The sequence below is a fragment of the Penaeus vannamei genome, chromosome 3 (genome assembly GCF_042767895.1).
Source record: "Penaeus vannamei isolate JL-2024 chromosome 3, ASM4276789v1, whole genome shotgun sequence".
Classification (NCBI taxonomy): domain Eukaryota; kingdom Metazoa; phylum Arthropoda; class Malacostraca; order Decapoda; family Penaeidae; genus Penaeus; species Penaeus vannamei.
This window is the reverse complement of record NC_091551.1, coordinates 27,749,295-27,768,853: the sequence shown is the minus strand read 5'-3', so window position 1 is coordinate 27,768,853 and position 19,559 is coordinate 27,749,295. Positions and strand designations below refer to the sequence as shown.

Below are 19,559 nucleotides of genomic sequence, written 5' to 3'. Positions count from 1 at the left end.
CGCGTCCCTCCCACTGGCCAATTTCAATCGAGATCAAATGTCAGGGCAACCAATTTTTACCGCAACAATAAAGTGGTAGACCCAGCAACTTTCGGTGACCAAACCGAAGACTTTACCGCTGCATATTGGACCACCGTGGGCCTGCGATACATTTACTGACCTGACATTTTGACAGGTTAAGTGGAGGGCGGGCCAAGGAGAAGTAGAGGAGTCTTAATTATAGAGTCCTTCTCCACGAAGTAGCTCACGCCTGACGGAACCATTAAAAGAGAGGATACCTCAGCTTCGTTAACTAAAGCCTGTTCATGTATTGACTCTGGATGTGTTACCGAGTGTGAGCGCCGTAGATTTTGTCTTTTACGGCCGACTGAACTTTTCGCTGTTGAACTTTACGTATTTAAAAAGCATTGATATTTATTTAGGGAAATTGACTAAATACAATGCATGGTGAACGTAAGCAACATATCTCGTCTGTTTATTTGTATATTCCAGACTATGTTTAAACCATTATTTCGTCTGTTATCTGCATGGTTGCGCATCCGTGGGAACTGTGAATCCGTGTCGCATGCTTGTCTATATATGCCATGGGTATAATGCTATTACATCTACTGCTGCTGTAGTACTGCTAATACTGCTGCTGTTACTGCAACTACTACTATTAAAGCTGCTGTTATTGCAACTGCTACTACTACTGCTGCAATAACTACGCTAACAACTACTATTGCTACTGCCACTGCAACTTCGACTCCTGCTACACCCACTGATGATTGATAATAGCAATAATACCAGCGACAAATTATGATCATGCTGTCAAAAATAAAAAAAAATGTGATAATGTAAACAATGACGATAATAATAACAATAATGATAAAAGTAAGAATAATGATAATAACAATGATAATAATAATAATAATGATAATGTAAATTATAATAATAACAGTATTAATAGGAATATTGAATATTATTATCGCTTATGGTAGCAGTAATGATAACGAAATCAATAATATTGATAGTCATCATTATCATCATTATCATTGCCATCATCATTATTATTATATTTTTTTGTGAATGTTATTGTTATTAATATTATCGATATTATCATTGCATTCATTATCAATATTTTTGTCATTATTTTTATTAGTAATGGCAAAGATAGTGATGATAGAATACTAGTAATAAATAATGATAAGGATAATAGTGATGATAAAAACAACAGCAATGATAATAATGATAACAACAAGGATAATGATTATACTAATGATACTACTACTACCACAAATAATACTAATAATCATAATGATAATAACAGCAATTATATTTATGATGATAAAACTGATACTAATAATAATAATAATGATATTGAAAATATCAATAGTAATCATGATGATACTAATAATGATAATGATGATAAGGATAACAATGATGCTAACAATAATAGTATTAATAATGATTATAATGTCAATTATAATTATTAGATTAACATTGATAATAGCAATAACAACGATAATTATAGCAATGGTAATAATAATAATGATAATAATAACAATGATAATGATAATGACAACAACGACAATAATAACAATAATAAAAGTAATAATGATAATGGTAAAAGTAATTATATAAATGATAATAATAATAACGATAATAACAATAATAATGATGATAATAATAACAATGATATCTGTTATTATCTTTACCTTTAATATTATCATCATTAATATGTTTCTTATTATTTTTATTATCATTCTTAACGCTATTATTATTATTATTATTGTAATTTTTATCATTATTATCATTTTCATTATTATCATTATTTTTATTATCATATCACTACAATTAGTATAATTTCTTATGTCTCTATTTATATCATCATTACTGCTACTGTTACTATTACTATTACAACTACTACTAATAATAATGACAATAACATTAATGATAATAGCAATGATAATGGAAATAACAATGATAATAACAATAACAATAATAATCATTGATAATGATAATGATAATAGTAATGATGATAATGGTAATTAGAATATTATTATCATTATCATTATTATTAGCATCATTATCTTAATGTTGTTGCTGACATTTTTATTATTATTATTACTATTATCATCATTGTTATTATAAATAGTACTATCAGTATCATTATATCGTTAAAATATAGTGATGAAAACAATTATGATAATAATAGGAATAATAATGATAAACACATCAACAATAACAACAATAATAATAAGATGAAATATAATTATAATAATAATTATTATTATGATTATCATCATCATCAATAATAATAATCATATTAACAATGATGATAATGGTAGTAACAGTAATAATAATAATGATGATTATGGTAATGGTAGTAGTAGTAATAATAATAATAATAATGATAATGGTAAAGATAATAATGATTACAACAATGACCGTAATAATAACAACAACAATAATAATGATAATAATAATAGTAAATGGTATTTCCGTCATTATCATTATTTCCATCATTATCATTATTTTTCATTATTATTACTATTAATATTATCATTATTATTATTACTTTCATGAAAATTAGTATCATAATTATCATTACTGATATTGATAATACCATCATTATTAGTTTTTGTTATTATTATTACTATTATCATTATTACAGGTATTATTATTATTATTGTCATAATTGCCATCATTATTATCATTATTACATTGATCAACAACAAATTTATTTTCTAAAATGTTTTAGTTGATTTAAGACAATTTTGATGAGCTGAATCCAAGTATCAGAGGCGGGGCTTCCACGATGGCACGGGGAGGCACCCGCCCCCTGCAATCTGATTGGCCATCCCGTGTGCCCCCCATTGGCCATTGACTCGTCGTAATGGCCCTCTGTATGTCATCTGGCGCGCCCCCCCCCCTAGATTTATTGTTACCCCCTGTGACCCCCACCAGTAAATTCTCTAGACCCGCCCCTGCCAAGTATCACATCGGCTTTGTTCAATCAGGCCAACTTTTTGAATTATGGCTACACGTTTTTTTACGCTTTTGTATACATGTTCGGGTTTTTTCTCTTTATATCAGGGTTCTCAACCTGGGGGCGTTCCCCCTAGGTGGTGTGATGCCTTTCATGTAATAAGTGAATGAAATAAACTAAGAGTCGGAAGGTTGTGGGGATTAGCCAGCTTTCAAATCCTCGCAGGCCTGCATCTGATATAGGCCTAGAGTTTATGGATTATCCTGGGATTAAGGAAATATCCGACTTGGTTAATCCTCTCTCTCTCTCCCTCTCTTATAATGTATATGTATATATATATATATATATATATATATATATATATATATATATATATATATATTATTTCTTGAAACTAACGAACTCTGAAGGATTTGCGTGCGCCAACTGGTATTTTTATTTTACAGGTGAATGAAATGGCTTCGATCAGATCTTGGGGGGGGGGGGCGTATTCTGCTACATCTGCGGCGAATACACATTGTTCCTAACAGGAAGCCAGTCACAAGTTTGTAAAGCGTGATCGCCATGCTTATTTTGGTATTAACTTGGTGACCAGGCGCCTTTTTATCAGGCGCCATAAAAGGCATGCACCGAGAATCTGCGTCAGTGGAACAATGGCGAGAGGAGTTGCCTGAAGTTCGGAATTCCCATGCTTTGGAGGGAGCTGACGAACCATGTCACTGACTGTTCCTTCTGTGACACTGATGTAACTGAGATCAATGGAAAGAAACGGAGCAGCCTCAAATATCCTGATCTTCAATCGGCACGTCGGCCTGTAGATAACTGTGAAGTCCCAGTACCTGTCTTTGGAGACCTTCCTGACATTAGGGATGAACATTCCTCCTGTGATCACGATGAAGAAGACGAAGTAATTCTTGGCGATAATGCTTCACCCTTTTCCCGAAATAAGCTAAATGATCTAGGTCGCGATCTCAGCTTGTCAAAGTCCGGGTTCACCAAGTACCCATGCTTTCTGTGCATGTGGGATCGTAAGGACAAAGTTAATCATTAGTCAAAGAAGAACTGGCCTGTGCGAGAGGAACTAGTGCCTTGTAAAGGAAGAAACGTCAACAATCCACCGATGGATCGGCTTGATCAAACATCACCTACCTGGACAAGGATGGTGGCTGCTTCACTTCCTTCTGCCAGCCTTTTCCAAGACTGACCAAAGGAAAGTTGAAAGCTGGCATCTCTGACGGTTCTCAAATCCGTCATCTCATCAGAGATCCTGATTTTGAAAACTCAGTGAACTCAGTGGAACTGGAAGGGTGGAAGGCTTCTGTTTTGGTCGTAGAGAACTTTCTTGGCAACAACAAGGCCATGGACTACGTTGAACTTGTCACCAACATGATAACTGCTTTCAGAAACCACGGAGGCAACATGAGCATCAAAATATTATTCTCGCACAAAATATTATTCTCACACATGGATCGGTTTCCTGAGGATCTGGGATCAACGAGCGACAAGCAGGGGAGAGATTCCATCAGGACATGAAAGAGATGGAGGCGAGGTATCAGCGACGCCGGGGCGCAGTCACGATGGCTGGTTACTGCTGGACTCGTAAGAGAGACAGCCCGGCCGCTAAGCATTCTGGATGTGCAAATAAACAGTTCATGCCTTGAATTCTGAACACTGATGACGTAGCATTTAATTTCAGATGAGAAATATTAACAGAAATCAACCAATGATATCACAAAAATATAATGGATTTGGAAAGAAAATCATAAAAAAAAATCAACTTGACATAAAAACATGATCTGAACAAGAGAAACGGGTGTCATTTTCGAATTCAGCGATGCAAAATTGTACTGAAACAGTTGAAAAACATAGACAACTTACAAAAAAAAAAAGATCAATATCATTATTACCGTTATGATTTTTTTGTGATTATTATCATTACGATTATCATTATTGTTATTATTATCATGATTATCATCATCATCATTATCATTATAATTATTTTTTTTATAATTTGATTGCCATTATTGTCATTGTTATCATTATTATTGTTCTTTATATTATTATTATTGTTGCTATCAATATCAGTATCATCATTATTATTATCATTATTATCATTGTTATTACTATTATTGTTATCATTATTATTAGTAGTAGCATCATCTTTATTATTAGGAGTATCATTATCATCAGTAGTAGTAGTAGCAATATTAGTATTACTGTCATTATCACCATTATTAAACTGGTTATCATTATTGTTATCATTATTATTATTATTATCATTATTATTATTATTATTGTCATTATTGTTATTATCGTCATTTTTATCATTGTTACCATCATTGTTATTGTTATTGTTATTTCTATTCTTGTTACTTTTATTATTAGAATTATCATTATTATTATTATTATTACTATTATTATTATTATCATCATCATCATCATTATCATTATCATTATCATTATCATTATCATTATCATCATCATCATCATCATCATCATCATCATCATCATCATCATCATCATCATCATCATCATCATCATCATCATCATCATCATTACTATTGCTGTTATTGTTAGTGCCATTGTTATTGCTATTATTGTTATTATTTTTTATTACCCATTACTATAATTTTGTTTTTGTCACAATTGTTATCACTGTTGTTATTATTAATGATAACATCATCAGTGTAGATATTATCCTTCTCATTATTTTTAGCATCGTCATTGTTGTTGTTTTTTATCAATAGTATTGTAAGAATAGGATTTCAAAAATGCAAATGTCCTTTGTTATGAGAACAGCAACATCAGAAATAACAACAGAAATATGACAGTGGAAATTTATAAGACGTTATCTAATACATGAGAAGCATAAAAATCTTGAACCTGGCAATGTTAAGAATAGCGATAAGAATTTCGGACCAAGGAATGACGCAGATAAAATGAAAACGGAAATTAAAAAATGACAATTGGAGTAAAATTGTTTTCAAATATTACGTAAAGGATAAAAAGTGTATAAATACAGTGGTAGTAACCATGATAGAGTAAAAACAAGTAACAATGATAACGAAAAAACGCACTGAATTATATAGAATCACAGTTCAGCGTCAACGGTCAAAATATAGTGACGTAACGTAGCAACAACATCGTAAACAGGAATGGACAGTACTGTACAATTTTAGAATTTTGTCATATCGCTTTGGGCATTTTTACTTCGGTTGCGACTAATATGTGACAGTAGAATTAACAGAAATGTCGCAGTATGATCGAAAAAACAGTTTCTCTTCCGAAAATGCGCCTGCATTCAGCAGACAATGTTTTTTCTTATTTACCGGCAGGTGAGCAACAGGTGAATCGCCGGGTACGTCAGCCGCTGACCCCAAGCTCATCTCATTTTCGGCAACTCTGTCTGTTAGAAAGGATTTTTGAAGAAAAGTCATACGTAGAATGTAAGTATACGTCACTCCACATCTACGGGCGTACATGGTAGACAGTGTAGGCGGCTTGGGGCAGGTGTGGAGCCACAGGTTGGTATAGGTGCCAAGATTCTCAAGGTTACATATATACAGACGGTCGGCGGCGGATCTCGAGCGGGGAGACGCAGCCTGGGGAAGGAAAGAGAGGTAGTGCGGTGTGAGGGTCAGCAGAGAGGAACAGAGAGAGCGAGAGGAGAGAGAATGAGAGAGAGGGAGGCGTGTGTGGATCTTATGGTGGTCATGGGCCATGGTGAGCGACGAATTTTCGCTCGAGAGCAGTAAATACAAGTGTTTTATGCCACTTTAAATGCTTCGATGGTTGTCTTCTCACCCCATAGTGATTATGCATGGAGGTCTGAGGGAAAGAACTTAGGTTTAGATTTACCATAAACCGTGAACTATGTTGGGAACCCTAAGTGATGATGTGATAATTACATTTTATACCAAGTGTTGAACAAAGGTTGAATGTGAAAGGAAACAGACTTTAAGAACAGATAGTATGTTGCCGTGTTATAATAGTAAATATATAGAGAGAAAACTAAGTTATTTCATGTACGAAAGGTTGTAAGAAATGGTTTCAAGTGAATATCTCTTAACTTGTATTAAATATTTTTACGGTTACATACTAGCAATGTATTCAAGGAGTTTTGATTTCATATTTAAGTTAACAAAGAAATATTCTGTGGAAAATGAAGCATTTATAATGATAAAACTTTACATTTAGGTAATAAGTAAGATATTGCTGCATATTGTGGAATGCCAAAATGTAAAGAACTGGCAAAAAAGTAAAGATAAATCCATGTAGATGATCACCCATATTTTGATTTTAGTTGTCTGTAGTTCGTATGAAATGAGTATTGTGATATTATGCCTAATTTCTGTTGCGTAGTCTCTTGCATGAGCATTGTAGTGATATTCAGCAATTAGCCAAGTTTAATATTTTATTATTCAACCTTTTATTGCCTGTGGCATTGTACTTGTTTATTTATTTCTTCCATGTACTTATTTATTAATATATTGCTTTTCTTGTAGGTATCATATGTCTTATGTTGAATAATTCTGAATTGGTCATTGGGTGTATTAATTAATATTTCTTATATTGTTGGTTTAATTTCCCATGAAAGTAAATATATCTGTTGTGAAAATCCATTTTCATATTTACAGAGTGTAATGGCTGATGTTTATACAAATCCAGACAAACATGTGGTCCTTCACAACAATGTTAAAATGCCTATTCTTGGTTTAGGTAAGAAAAGTTACAGGGTATTTCAACAATATTTAGTGTATACATAAGTGGCTAGGCTCTGATATTGACCCTTGGCTAGACACGGCATTTCACACATTTCATGCTAGTTTGTTTCTGTCTGCAGGCACATCACACAATGGTGGATATAGTCATTCAGCTGTTGTGTATGCACTGAAAGATTGTGGGTATAGACATATTGATACAGCCAAACGGTATGGTTGTGAAGCTTACATTGCTAAAGCTGTTAAGGTAATGGTTGTTTTGGTTATGAAATATATCATGCTGTAATTTTTTTCTTTTTGTAATATTACTTGTAATTATATGAATACATAATGTAAAGACTGTATTGTCTCAGTTATGATTAAATACAAAACCTCTTGTTTTAAAAGAATAATGTTATAAATAATCTTTTCATAATCGATTTGCACTGAAAAATTACCAGGAATCAGAAGTCCCTCGTGATGAAATCTTCTTGGCGACAAAATGTTGGCCCACTGACTATGGGACCATTGCTACTCGAAATGCCTTCAATGGTTCCTGCGAAAGACTGGGGTCAGATTACATAGGTTAGCTGCTCTCAGTCTTCTAATAAAGACTAAAGGCATTTGATTATATTGGTGTTCTTGACTCAAAATGACAGTTTTCTTTTTCTCTTATATAGTTTCAGAAGTCTTCAACAACTAAAACTGGTGTTGAATTGTGATGTACTAACATAAAAGAGAATTATTACTACAGTTCACATTGAAAAATATCCTGTTTTAGTGAGGGAAAGTTTAATTTACAGAAAAGTTTTATTCACTGGAAAGTAATATTATTAACAAACAAAGATATTAAAAAAAAAAAAAAAAAAAAGTTCTGACCTGTATTTTTCAATACCCAATAGATCTTTATCTTCTGCATTGGCCTGATGTTCCTTCAAGTGTTAGTGACAGAAACCGCCTCCTGCAGGAGACATGGCGAACATTAGAGGTAAGCCTGACTCTTTTCTTTTGAATGATATACTTTTATCCTTTTCTCAGTCTTTAATTGTTACAAACTATTAGCATATGTGATTATATTGGTTACTATATATTTTGTATATTTCATGGAAGATTGGAAATCAGTCTTTTTAGATGTGGTTGTAGTATTTACATTATATAGTTTATATATTGACTTCACTAATTCTTGACCAAGAATATTTTAGAATGTATAAAAAAAACGTGATGCATAAGAATTTGTAATTTACAGATGTATAGAGATCCATATCTATATATATTTTTGTGTGTGGATAGAATAATGAATCAGTGCATTTTATATTCATTTTATTATGAATATGTATTTGTGGCTGTGCATATGGATGTCTGTTTCTCTCTCTTGGTGATATAATGACAGACTCTCATGTTGCCATGTTCTCACATATATTGGAAACACATCAGGTGTTGCTGGATGAGGAACGTGTGAGAGCCATTGGGGTCAGCAACTTCCTTGAACGTCACCTTGATGTGATTCTTGAGGAATGTTCTGTGGTTCCTCATATCAACCAGTGTGAGTTCCATCCATTCAATAACCCCAAGCAATTGCGAGAATATTGTGATGAAAGGAAGATACAATTTGAGGTGAGAACATAAATCATTAAGTGAAATTTGTTCAGATTATATGTAAGAGAAATATGAATTAGTCTTGTGAATTATGTGAATAATTAGTAGTGCATTGAAAATTTTGTTGATCTTTTAAAGTGTTGCATAGTGATGGTTCTCTTCTTCAGATTTATACCACATATGTGTAGTTGTACAAAGTAAGGAACATGATTTTTTCCACCATAAAGGTCATGCATGTGTTGCAAAAACATACTTTACTTGAAATATCTATTTTCCTTATATGATTATGATTGTGTATCATTCTGTAGATGAATTTATAAATCTTATGCATTTTAAGGTAATTGTAAGCACATGCCATATTGATAAATAACAATTAATTTGGTGCCCCAGGGTTATTCCCCTCTAGCAAAAGGTTATGCTCTTGTCGACTCTACAGTGAAAGCTATTGCTAAACTTCATAGACGGAGCCCATCACAGGTCCTACTAAGGTGGTCTCTGCAGAGTAGGGTTCCTGCTATACCAAAATCAACCAAAGTGCAGCGGGTGATGGAAAATGCCCAGGTATTTTTATATGTGTAGGATCCTTTCAGGAAGAAGGTAGCATATGATTTGGGTGTGATTTCTAACTTAGGAATTCAGTACTACAGTCATTATTTATTTTTATTGTATATGTTTTTAACTAGTTGCAGTTCTGTTGGATATTGGAAAGGTTTGAGTCTTTTGGGATACCTAGATGTTCACATCTTTTTTGTTTGTTTGTTTTTATTTGAAATGTTTCAAACTGAAAACACACAGCTAAATCATATTGCTACCATTCTTCCATTACTCAGTAGATAAGTTTTACACTTTAAGGAGCTTTTCATTTGTTTCATACTTGGTTTGAAAAATATCAAAAACCTTCTTTTGATTTTAGGGTTACTGTCCGCTAGGTAACGGACAAATTCTCACGGACCCAAAAATTAAAGAAATTGCAGAGAGGCATAACAGATCCCCAGCTCAGGTTCTCATTCGTTGGAATCTCCACAATAGAGTAGTGTGCATCCCGAAATCAACCAGGGAGCACAGGGTCAAAGAAAACTCAGAGGTAGAAATTTGAGTGTGTGGAGTATTTGGTGTGTCTAGGCTGAATTACCCCATTTACAAGGCATTTGCAAGGGTGAGGATTCAAATACATTTTCTGTGGAAAAAAGTGTGGTGTAAGAGAATACAGTTTGGTGGATTTTTCTTTTATATGTCAGTATCTAAATATTTTGCCTGTTAGGAGAGAAAAAAATATATACTGAGAATTTTAATACATAAAACTGATGTTAAAATTTACATTTTTGAAGTACATGATATGTTTTGAAATATGTATAAGTAAATGTTAGTGTAACACCTTTTTATTATTATTGAACCCTAAGTGTCTTCTGAATACATTGTAGTTCATAAGTATATGTAGTTAAACTGTTTCCTGATTCATGTATGGTGGTTAAAATTACTTATTTGTATGAAATAGAACTGTGTATTGTAATGTTAGAGAATATATTTGAATCCAAACATTCTCTTCCAAACTCAGTAAAAAATCATCTTAGTATACTTAAAGCATGACCTTATAACTAACCTATAATAGCACTAACATTAGTTGTTTTTTTACCTTGATATATATAACATATTACTTATGGTAGTATTTACATACTTTTACCCTTGCAGGTGTTTGATTTTGTTCTGCACCAAAAAGACATGGATAGTCTTTCTCTGTTAAATGATGGCTTCCATGTCTCATGGGACCCTAATTCAATGCCGTGATTCTTTCTGTTTACACCCTGGCCCCTCCCCCAACACACACACACACTTCCTTGCTTCAGAGGTACGTGTTGTGGCAGGCAGCATTGTAAATGGAAGTGTTCATGCTCACCGTTTAATATTATAAGGCATTGTTTTTCAAGACCTTGTCAAAACTAACTTGATTGAAGCCCTGTACTTATACCATAGATATTTGTGTGATTAACCAGAATACTGGCTTGTGATTGTTGAATGTACGTTTTTCTTTTCTTTTTCTTTTTAATTAGTATTTGAGTTGCTTATTGTAGATTAAGAATTTTACATTTGTGTAACTTGGTTTTGCAGCATGGTTGGTACTCCTCCTTGTTACAAAAAGGGGTATAGTTCTTAATCAGTACAGGATGGTTCATCGTGGTAGTTTTTAGGAACTACTAACAGAGAAGACTGAATATTCATAAATTCTAAGAAACGTATGCTATCCATGATAAAATTTGTCATTTTATGAAAGAGGGGGGGGGATCGTGTCAGCAACTCATTGCCAATAAAAGTTATGAATTGTAAGTAAAGAAATAGGACTGCAATCAGTGTTGTAATCTTAAAGGGACAAAACTTCCTTATGTAAAATCTGGCAAAACTTTCTTCCAGATATTTGACTTTGCTCTCACCGACGAGGACAGTGCAATCCTGGACAACATGGCTCAGAAACTGACAATCATGGAACGCAGTACAATACAACACAAAATTGATAATCCTCTACCTGATGGGTACAAGCTGAAGATGGTTAAAATACCTGCTGAGCCATAAACATCAGTATTATGGAATCCTAAAAAGGTTATTTTTTATGCAGTATCCTCATTTGTCCTCATAAAAGAGTAACTCATATTCTAACTTACATAAAATAATTCAATAAAGGAAGATATTGTGTACTTCCAGATACTTCCTGAAGCATCAGCCAATTGAACCAAAATCAAGACATAAATGTTCTAGTTTATATATTTTTTCATGCAGTACCATAACCCATTTGACTATTCCGCAATCTATATTTGTCAAACCCATACAAAAATATTCAGGCTTTGGTAGTCTTGGTACTTTGAGCCAATTCTACCATGCAGCTATGTTCTTGCTTACTGAATAATACATGAATGACTGTCTGCTTGAGTGATTGTAATGGAAAGTCTGATGGTCTATGTGTAGGTGTAGATGTGGGTGCAGGTGCATGTGATCACACGGGCATATCTGCCTATTCTGGGACATTTTAACAACAAAGGATCTTTGATAATTTTAATATATTTTGCTTTATTTGTACATTAGGATAATTAAGATATTCTGTAATAATGTTTCCATTATATTTATTTTTTTCCTCAAATGTTGTGATAGCTAAATTATATATGCCTCATCAGGTTTTTATTGATAATTTAGTTACACTTTAAGCCGAAGACAAAAGTATGGAGTGAAATAATGAAATAAAAATAAGTGTTTGTCATCTTTCTGGAAGGATGCTTTAGACAAAAGGAAGAACTCCTTACATTTTAGTATGTTTTTTGTGATGATGTTTGTATAAAGTTTTCTTTATTATGCCAGCTAATGGTTTTAGACATTAGATGATTATTGTAATAATCTTAATGGTTAGAAATGTGGAAAGTAGCAAGCATTATTTTATTGACTGACTTTTTTATAATAAAATATTTATCAGTATTCACATTCTTTTTTTTTTTTTTAATTCCCAGACAGTGAAGATAATGTTTATCATTGATATTGAGAGAGGGAGAAATGACAAAGAAAAAGATTAAAAAGAAAACTTTTTCCTTTCATTAAATATATCATTATAATTTGGAATATCAATATAATACCTAAGCATAAAGAAAGACATCTTGATTTTATTTGTTTTACTGCCAAATTACTTATTTCATCAGTTACCTTATGAACCTTGTGAATCTTAGTATGGTTGGAAAAGGTTAACTCTTTTACTTTTTTACATGCTACAACCTAAGAATGACATTCATACATCAAAAAAGGTTTTAAATCTTTTAGACTATAATTAAGGAATATTACCATACTTCTAGTACAGCCAAGCAGTTGATACTAATATATTATGCACAATTTTCTGTACTAAAACAAACCACAGATAAGAATCTCTTCTTTTAAGAAGACATATTAGAATATTGTTGAAGGGGTTTCAGGATACACAATACTCATCAAATATGATATAACAGAACATGTCTTAGGAGACATTAGGTCTATTACTCAGTGGATTTTTGTTACTTATGTTGTAATGACTGTAGCAATAAAAAAGATAGAATTCCTTCAAGCTTATGTAATTCTTGTGTTTTTGACTATTGCAATAATGACATTCTGTAAGGCATAACAGTATTTTGGAACACTAAATATTTAGATATGAAAGTATTCCTATTACTCATGAATATGAGGTAAATTATTTACAAAAACATCCTGGCACACATAGCTCTTCTGCAAAAACATCCACACATGCATGCATGCACACACATGCCCGCATGCATGCATGCATGGACAAAAAACACACACACGCACACACAGACACAGACACACACACAAAATGTGTTTAGAAAAAGAATGACTTTAAGATGGTATTCATAAGTTTGATAATGTTTGATTCATGAAGTACATAAAACAGTGTACTTGTACTATTTGTCTGTAACTCTGCTGCCCTGCTATGCTTTCTCAGGGACATGACACAAGCTTTATACACAAATTATATTTAGATAATTGTTTTTTTCAAGAAATAAGAAAATCAGTGATTTTCCAAAGTGGTGAAGACTTTATTCTTTTAACAAGAAAAAAACTAGAGTTTTGGGGAATCAAGGCAATTGCAGGAAGCTGAAGCACTTGCACTCAAATATTCTAATGACCCAGTACTGTTACCTTTGCCTTGATCTACAGTGCCCCTTCAGTAGAGGTCTTTCCAGTTTTTTACCTCTACTGGAAGCAGATCTAGATAAGGGAAGGCATGTACAGCTTTAGCACCATTCATAAAGATAAACTGTAAACCATACTCTGATGCTTCAAACAAATAAATCTTAACACAGTACTATCACATTCCATAAGCTGACTATACAACAGAAGTATAATATCACGACAAGAGCACACAAAGGTTTATCTGTTGAAGTTGTACCCAGGAATATATATATAATACTCCTGTTCTTTAAGCAGCATAAAAGCATCATTTGCACTGATGAAACAACTCTTGATATCATTAGTTCAGTACAAAATATTAAACTCAATAGCACTATGTTAATCCCAAGAGGAAGCTCAATATACACTTATCACTCATAATATTTCATGGAGGTATCTGCACATAATAATGTGTATTGTCTAACCAAGTATATCACAAAGTAACTTAGTGAACACAGAAAATAACTTAGTCAACATAAAAAAAAAGTTTTTGAATTCAGGAGGCTAAAGCACAAACTGCCTCTGCCATTTTTAGGTTTAATTATGTGCATTACTTTCTGAACAACAAAAATTACATACCCTGATATAAGAACCGCAAGAATTGAGATCAGCCTCTGACTGAGAGATTTTAATATAAATATATAAACAATTGTACAGGTATTTGAGACTGACACTGCTTCTGCACTGGTAAACATAATTCATAAATAATACATCCCTAATAAATAAAGCAAGTGTCTTCACTGTGGCATTTCAGAGTGAAGAATCATAATATGAATACCTAAATGTGAATAATGGATTAAGTTTTCTTTTGCCTACTGTTCATAATTGAAATATGGTAAAAAATGCCATAATAGAAGCATGGCACATCAGTAACAAAATGAGGTCAGTTTCCTGGAAAATATCACTAACAGCCTTCTGAATTCATACTGACAATCCAAATGGAGACACTAGAATGCATAAATAGGAAGAGATACAATCAGGAGAGTGTGCAATCCAAATTATTTGAAGTTCTTTGGATACTATAGATCAGTGTTTCTCAACATGCTTTTTTCCTATGTATAGCATGTTTTTTTTATATATAGCATGAACTTTTACTTTTCATAAACATATAGAAAGAGTTTGGTTTATTTTACTAAAGTTCATACATGGTTAGGTCTTTATCTCTTGAAGAACAGGAACATCCTTTGCATGATTCAAGGACCCTTACGTGATTACAAACTTAAGTACAGTATTTTGAGAACTATCATATCTCCAAGTTTCCCCCTATTACTGGGAACTTAAATATCTTCTGTTGAGAATCACTGTCTCTGATGATCCAAAGTGTTCAACACATTATATAAGAACATCACTATGAGTTTTAATCTTAACCCTCTGTGCATAGATGGCATGAAATACATACCATGTTTATTGTGGTTTTATCTTATTAATTGTGTTTACACATAGTAGGCTCCACAAGTACTTAATCACCTATGAGTCAGTTACTAGTTGTACCTATCTCACCTGTTTACCCTTTTCCATGATTTTTGGCAAAAATATTGTTATTTTTGTTACTATTAGTATTTCAACATCCTACTAATCACAATGTCATTGACAATAATAGTATGAACGTTAACAGCATTTGGAAGAAACAAATATTCAAGGAATAGGGAAATCTGGTGAGTTCACATTAGGCCTACTAATTGACCCCTTGGTGGCTAAGCACTTGTGCAACTATCTGTGTGCAAGTAAAATTCACAAGACACATGCCATGTACACACATATACAAAGGAATAAAAGAGACATCTGTGGTGATAACATTGTTTTGTCAAATGAAACAGTCTTTAGTAGATCTCTGCAAGCAAGTGAATAAATTATCTGATATCACAAGAGTAAGAAAGGCTGTACAGACTTAATCATGTTTTGCTGTACCAGAGTTCAAACTAGATAGAGCCCTTAGGAGAAATGAAGGAACTATCAGCTAACATCAACAAGAAAAGAAGTTCTAAGGCAAAAAGCTGTTACAAGCTTTATATTAAAGCTATATTTTCTATCTTCTCTAACAAACTGTGAAAGCAAAAATGAGGTGTTTGGAAGCAAAGGGGTAAACCCATCAAATCAGACTTACACAGAAAATGTTTCAGAGACCAAAATATAATATTTTCTTACATAATTGCCTTCTGATACATAAACAGAGATGAGTATAATTATGTATGCTGCAACTGTAGGCGATAACTGTGATTATAATTTCTTCCAAGCTAACATTTGGTGAATTAGCCCCATTACTTCCAAATGCTAACTAAATACTGAAATTCCTAGGAATCTTATTATGCACATATATCATTATCAATTGTATTTCACAGACCATATCTCATAAATACTAACTGCATTATAATAACATTCTAATGAATTAATAAATACCTACAGATACTGATACAGCATCATGTAATTATGGAATTCAGTCCACTGAAGGAATGAATTTCTCAGTATAACACTAACTACACTGTCTCTGATGCAGTCCTTAGATGTACTGACATGAAGTAAGACACTGTTATTGTCAATAACAAATACCCAAGTAACAAAAAGTCATGCCTTTAAAAAATGCATCTCTGGCAAATGCTGACTACACTAGTAGTCTGTCCCTCATTTGTACTCAACATTTATTCTCTTATAATATCCTAAACATTCTCTCCTTGCTGACTTATCATATTAACCATGTCTCAGTCAAAAAAGCCTTCATTCCCCCATTCATTTTAATACCTGAATTCTATCATGCACTAATACTTCTTTCAGAAATATAAAAAATGCTTTACAGGGTAGACCACAATCCTTAAATACTCTAAATTCCTTCTTTGCTTTACTTTCAATACCTTAAAACTATAAAGTCATTGTATTATAGTCCTTCTTGAAAACCACATTACAGCCAATTAATTACTACTTTAACTATAGTACCTTATAAGAGTAGTTTTGTGTATGTCATATCCCTGGAAGAAGGTATACTCCAGTTGTTTGTTCTTTTTTGAGCAAAAGTAGTGCAAAGAAAATCTCTCAATATAATGGTACTCTATGTTACCAGCTTATGAAAATACAAGATTTAATTATGATATATATTGATAATGAAAACTACTTTTGAATATAAATTTTGAAAACGAGACTTTAAATAAAAGAAACAAAATGTAAAAAAAAAAATCATGAAAGCACATTCACAACTTCATCAAGGAGATGTGAAGGGTGATTTTCTGTATTGGAGAATCCCTTGATTGTGTCAAGCCGCTCGTCATCCAGCAGCTGTTCCAAACACCATTGGATTTTCTTCAAGTCATACAAGATGTGATTCTTGCCAGTCTGCCAAATCCCAAAGCTGAGATGTGTTTTCTTGCCTGAAAAAAAAGATAGATAGTTAGCAAGAGAGAAGGAGAGAGAGAGAGATTGAGAGAGAATAAGAGAGAGAGAGGAAAGGACAAGGAGAGGTGAGGAGAGGAGACGAGAAGAGAGGAGAGGAAAGGAGAGGGAAAGAGAGGATAGGATAGGAAAGGAGAGGAGAGAGAAGAAAAGACAAATTCATATAACCTACCAGTGAGAGTCTCGATCCTCCTTTTGGCAATAGTTTGAAGAAAAGTATAGAATTCATGGTAATCCATACCATGTGTGGCATGTAGAAGAAGCTGACATTGCCCAGTCCAATCATCCATGTCACTGCAGTCTCTTATGGCATACTCCACCTTCAAACACAAAAGCAAGGTTAGTTTATATCAGAACTGTATTTATCATATGACTGCCACTGAATCAAACAGATATCAAAAGCATATTATTTTCATGAATGAGTACTTTAACATGCTAATCAGGGGTTAAAATGAACAGCTGAATATTCTTGCAACAAAACTACTATTTTTGGTATTCTCACCTGCTGTAGAGATTCTACCAAGAAGTACCATGCTCTGTGGAGATTGGTTCCATTGAGCCAATTGTGGTTGATTGATATTGTATCTTCCTGTAAGAATATAAAAGACTATCAATAATTCAACTGTATCACATGAATGCCACCTAAAGTGATTCCTTCTGAATCAGCCTCTAGTTGAAACTTCATAATCTTACTTGAGACTTATACCTCACAACATCATAATAAAACTATCATGGTTGTCTCCACATAATATCTGAATCTTCTTTTCTAAAAATAAATGTAAAGATCTGTCAGTTCTTTTAAAGGTTGTCAAAAAAGTAAATTTTCTTACCAAATTCCACACTTGGTGGTGCCAACTAGAGGGCACAAAGATTGTTTCCCCTTGCTCCTGGATAACCTCTATCCGACCCTTGGCTGAAGCTGCATTTGGATATTTTCTAATATCTCTGTGATGAAGACATTGCAAGTAGTGCAACAGGGGGTGCATTATCTTTGGCAAAAGGGATGAGGACTTCTAAGGCAAAGTAGAGAGAGAGATGAAGAGTAAGAGTCAAAGTCAGGGATAAAGAGTCATAGATGGAAAATCAGAAAAGGATAAAGAAAAAATAAGAATTCAGATTATTGATGCTATGAGTGTATATATACACATCTAAAGTCCACTATGATTTATTCAATTAATCTTTCTTACATGCACATGGCTGTATAAGTGCTGTTACCTTGAAGTCAAATACTAAGCTGACTTGACCTCCCCTTTTTACCCCATTAGTCAAATTTTTGGAAAGAAAAGTTTTTATCTTTATCACTATTGCTATTGTTTATATCATAATAATGAATCCAATGGTAATATAACATTAATGACTACAGTAACAGAAATAAAATCTTTGGCTTGTTGAACCAGCCGTGTAAAAACAAAATTGACAAAACAAACTACACTAATGAGTTAAATGAAAAAATGGAGTAGTGCATTGGGCAGAAAAGAAAGATGCAATCAAAATTATATTACATATATCAAATGGAATGCCATAAAAGGAAATATATCTTTTCATAATAGAAACTAAAATCTGGAGAACTTTTGTTTAACAGAACTCTCTGTAAATAATCAGCCTACAACTAAAATATAAAGACAAATGGTTACTCATCTTGTGTGATAATCTTAATCGAGAACACTTAAGTATAAAGTATCATTTAGCTAATAATCCATACTTTAAATCAGGAGAATCAACATCATATACAGGAGTGCCAAATGGGTCACGTAGAAACTGGTCCTCACCAGGGGGGTAAAATACCCAACGTTTCCGTCCACACACATTAGCAGACCAGCTGTATGATCGAAATACATCTGCATGGAAGGGTGTCCTGCAACCATTTGATAATTTTCAGGTAATTATTTAGTTCATCTAAATATAGACGGGATTAGTTTTAGAGAAAAATCTGCCATCAGGAAATTTAATACAGCTGCAAGATAGCAAAAATATCCAAATCACATAAAGTGTTTGTGATAGTTGTTACTTACCAACTTCCTTTGGGTCCCATGTACACAAATTGGTAGTCATCATGAATATCACTACGTACATGCCAGAATTCATTTAGCCAATCTGATGCAAAATACTGAAGTGTAGAGTAAGCTTTGTAAGCAGGGAAGTCTCGAACAAAGTGCCAATCCTGTGAAGTGATGAAAAGGAATAAATCAAATGTCACTAGGAAAAATAAAATGCTTCTAGTTAAA

At 33.0% G+C, this 19,559-nt stretch overlaps 2 protein-coding genes across 9 annotated transcripts in view; one reads left to right on the top strand and one right to left on the bottom strand.

Annotated features, from left to right (window-relative positions):
• The first annotated feature begins 6,114 nt into the window (after positions 1–6,114).
• LOC113804018 (uncharacterized oxidoreductase ZK1290.5) lies at positions 6,115–12,727 on the top strand. Of its 8 annotated transcripts, none has more exons than XM_070143322.1 (10): positions 6,115–6,133; positions 6,307–6,417; positions 7,609–7,690; positions 7,815–7,939; positions 8,133–8,256; positions 8,574–8,659; positions 9,106–9,285; positions 9,658–9,828; positions 10,181–10,351; positions 11,674–12,727. In XM_070143322.1, the coding sequence occupies exons 3-10, from the start codon at positions 7,615–7,617 to the stop codon at positions 11,830–11,832; spliced, it is 1,092 nt and encodes a 363-aa protein (XP_069999423.1). In that variant the 5' UTR covers positions 6,115–6,133; positions 6,307–6,417; positions 7,609–7,614; the 3' UTR covers positions 11,833–12,727. The 8 variants fall into 8 exon arrangements, with proteins under 8 accessions (XP_069999423.1, XP_027210644.1, XP_027210640.1 ...); XM_027354839.2 differs by lacking the exons at positions 6,115–6,133; positions 6,307–6,417 and adding an exon at positions 6,566–6,694 and having other exon boundaries at positions 11,674–11,859; positions 11,962–12,727; XM_027354843.2 differs by lacking the exons at positions 6,115–6,133; positions 6,307–6,417 and adding an exon at positions 6,472–6,495.
• Positions 12,728–13,801: 1,074 nt separating this feature from the next.
• JMJD4 (jumonji domain containing 4) overlaps positions 13,802–19,559 on the bottom strand; it is a 7,340-nt gene continuing 1,582 nt past the window's right edge. The window contains exons 3-8 of the mRNA XM_027354836.2: positions 19,347–19,495; positions 19,037–19,189; positions 18,165–18,279; positions 17,837–17,923; positions 17,507–17,654; positions 13,802–17,312 (exon numbers count right to left, since the gene is read on the bottom strand). Of these exons, the coding sequence (XP_027210637.1) occupies positions 17,122–17,312; positions 17,507–17,654; positions 17,837–17,923; positions 18,165–18,279; positions 19,037–19,189; positions 19,347–19,495 (843 nt within the window). The 3' untranslated portion in view covers positions 13,802–17,121. The remainder of the gene's footprint in view (positions 17,313–17,506; positions 17,655–17,836; positions 17,924–18,164; positions 18,280–19,036; positions 19,190–19,346; positions 19,496–19,559) is intronic.

What these genes read in the sequence shown, in the direction of transcription:
- LOC113804018 (XM_027354839.2), top strand. An exon ending in AATGCCTATTCTTGGTTTAG is followed by an intron (nt 7,691 to 7,814) that starts GTAAGAAAAGTT and finishes TTCTGTCTGCAG; the next exon opens with GCACATCACACAATGGTGGA. An exon ending in ACTGGGGTCAGATTACATAG is followed by an intron (nt 8,257 to 8,573) that starts GTTAGCTGCTCT and finishes AATACCCAATAG; the next exon opens with ATCTTTATCTTCTGCATTGG.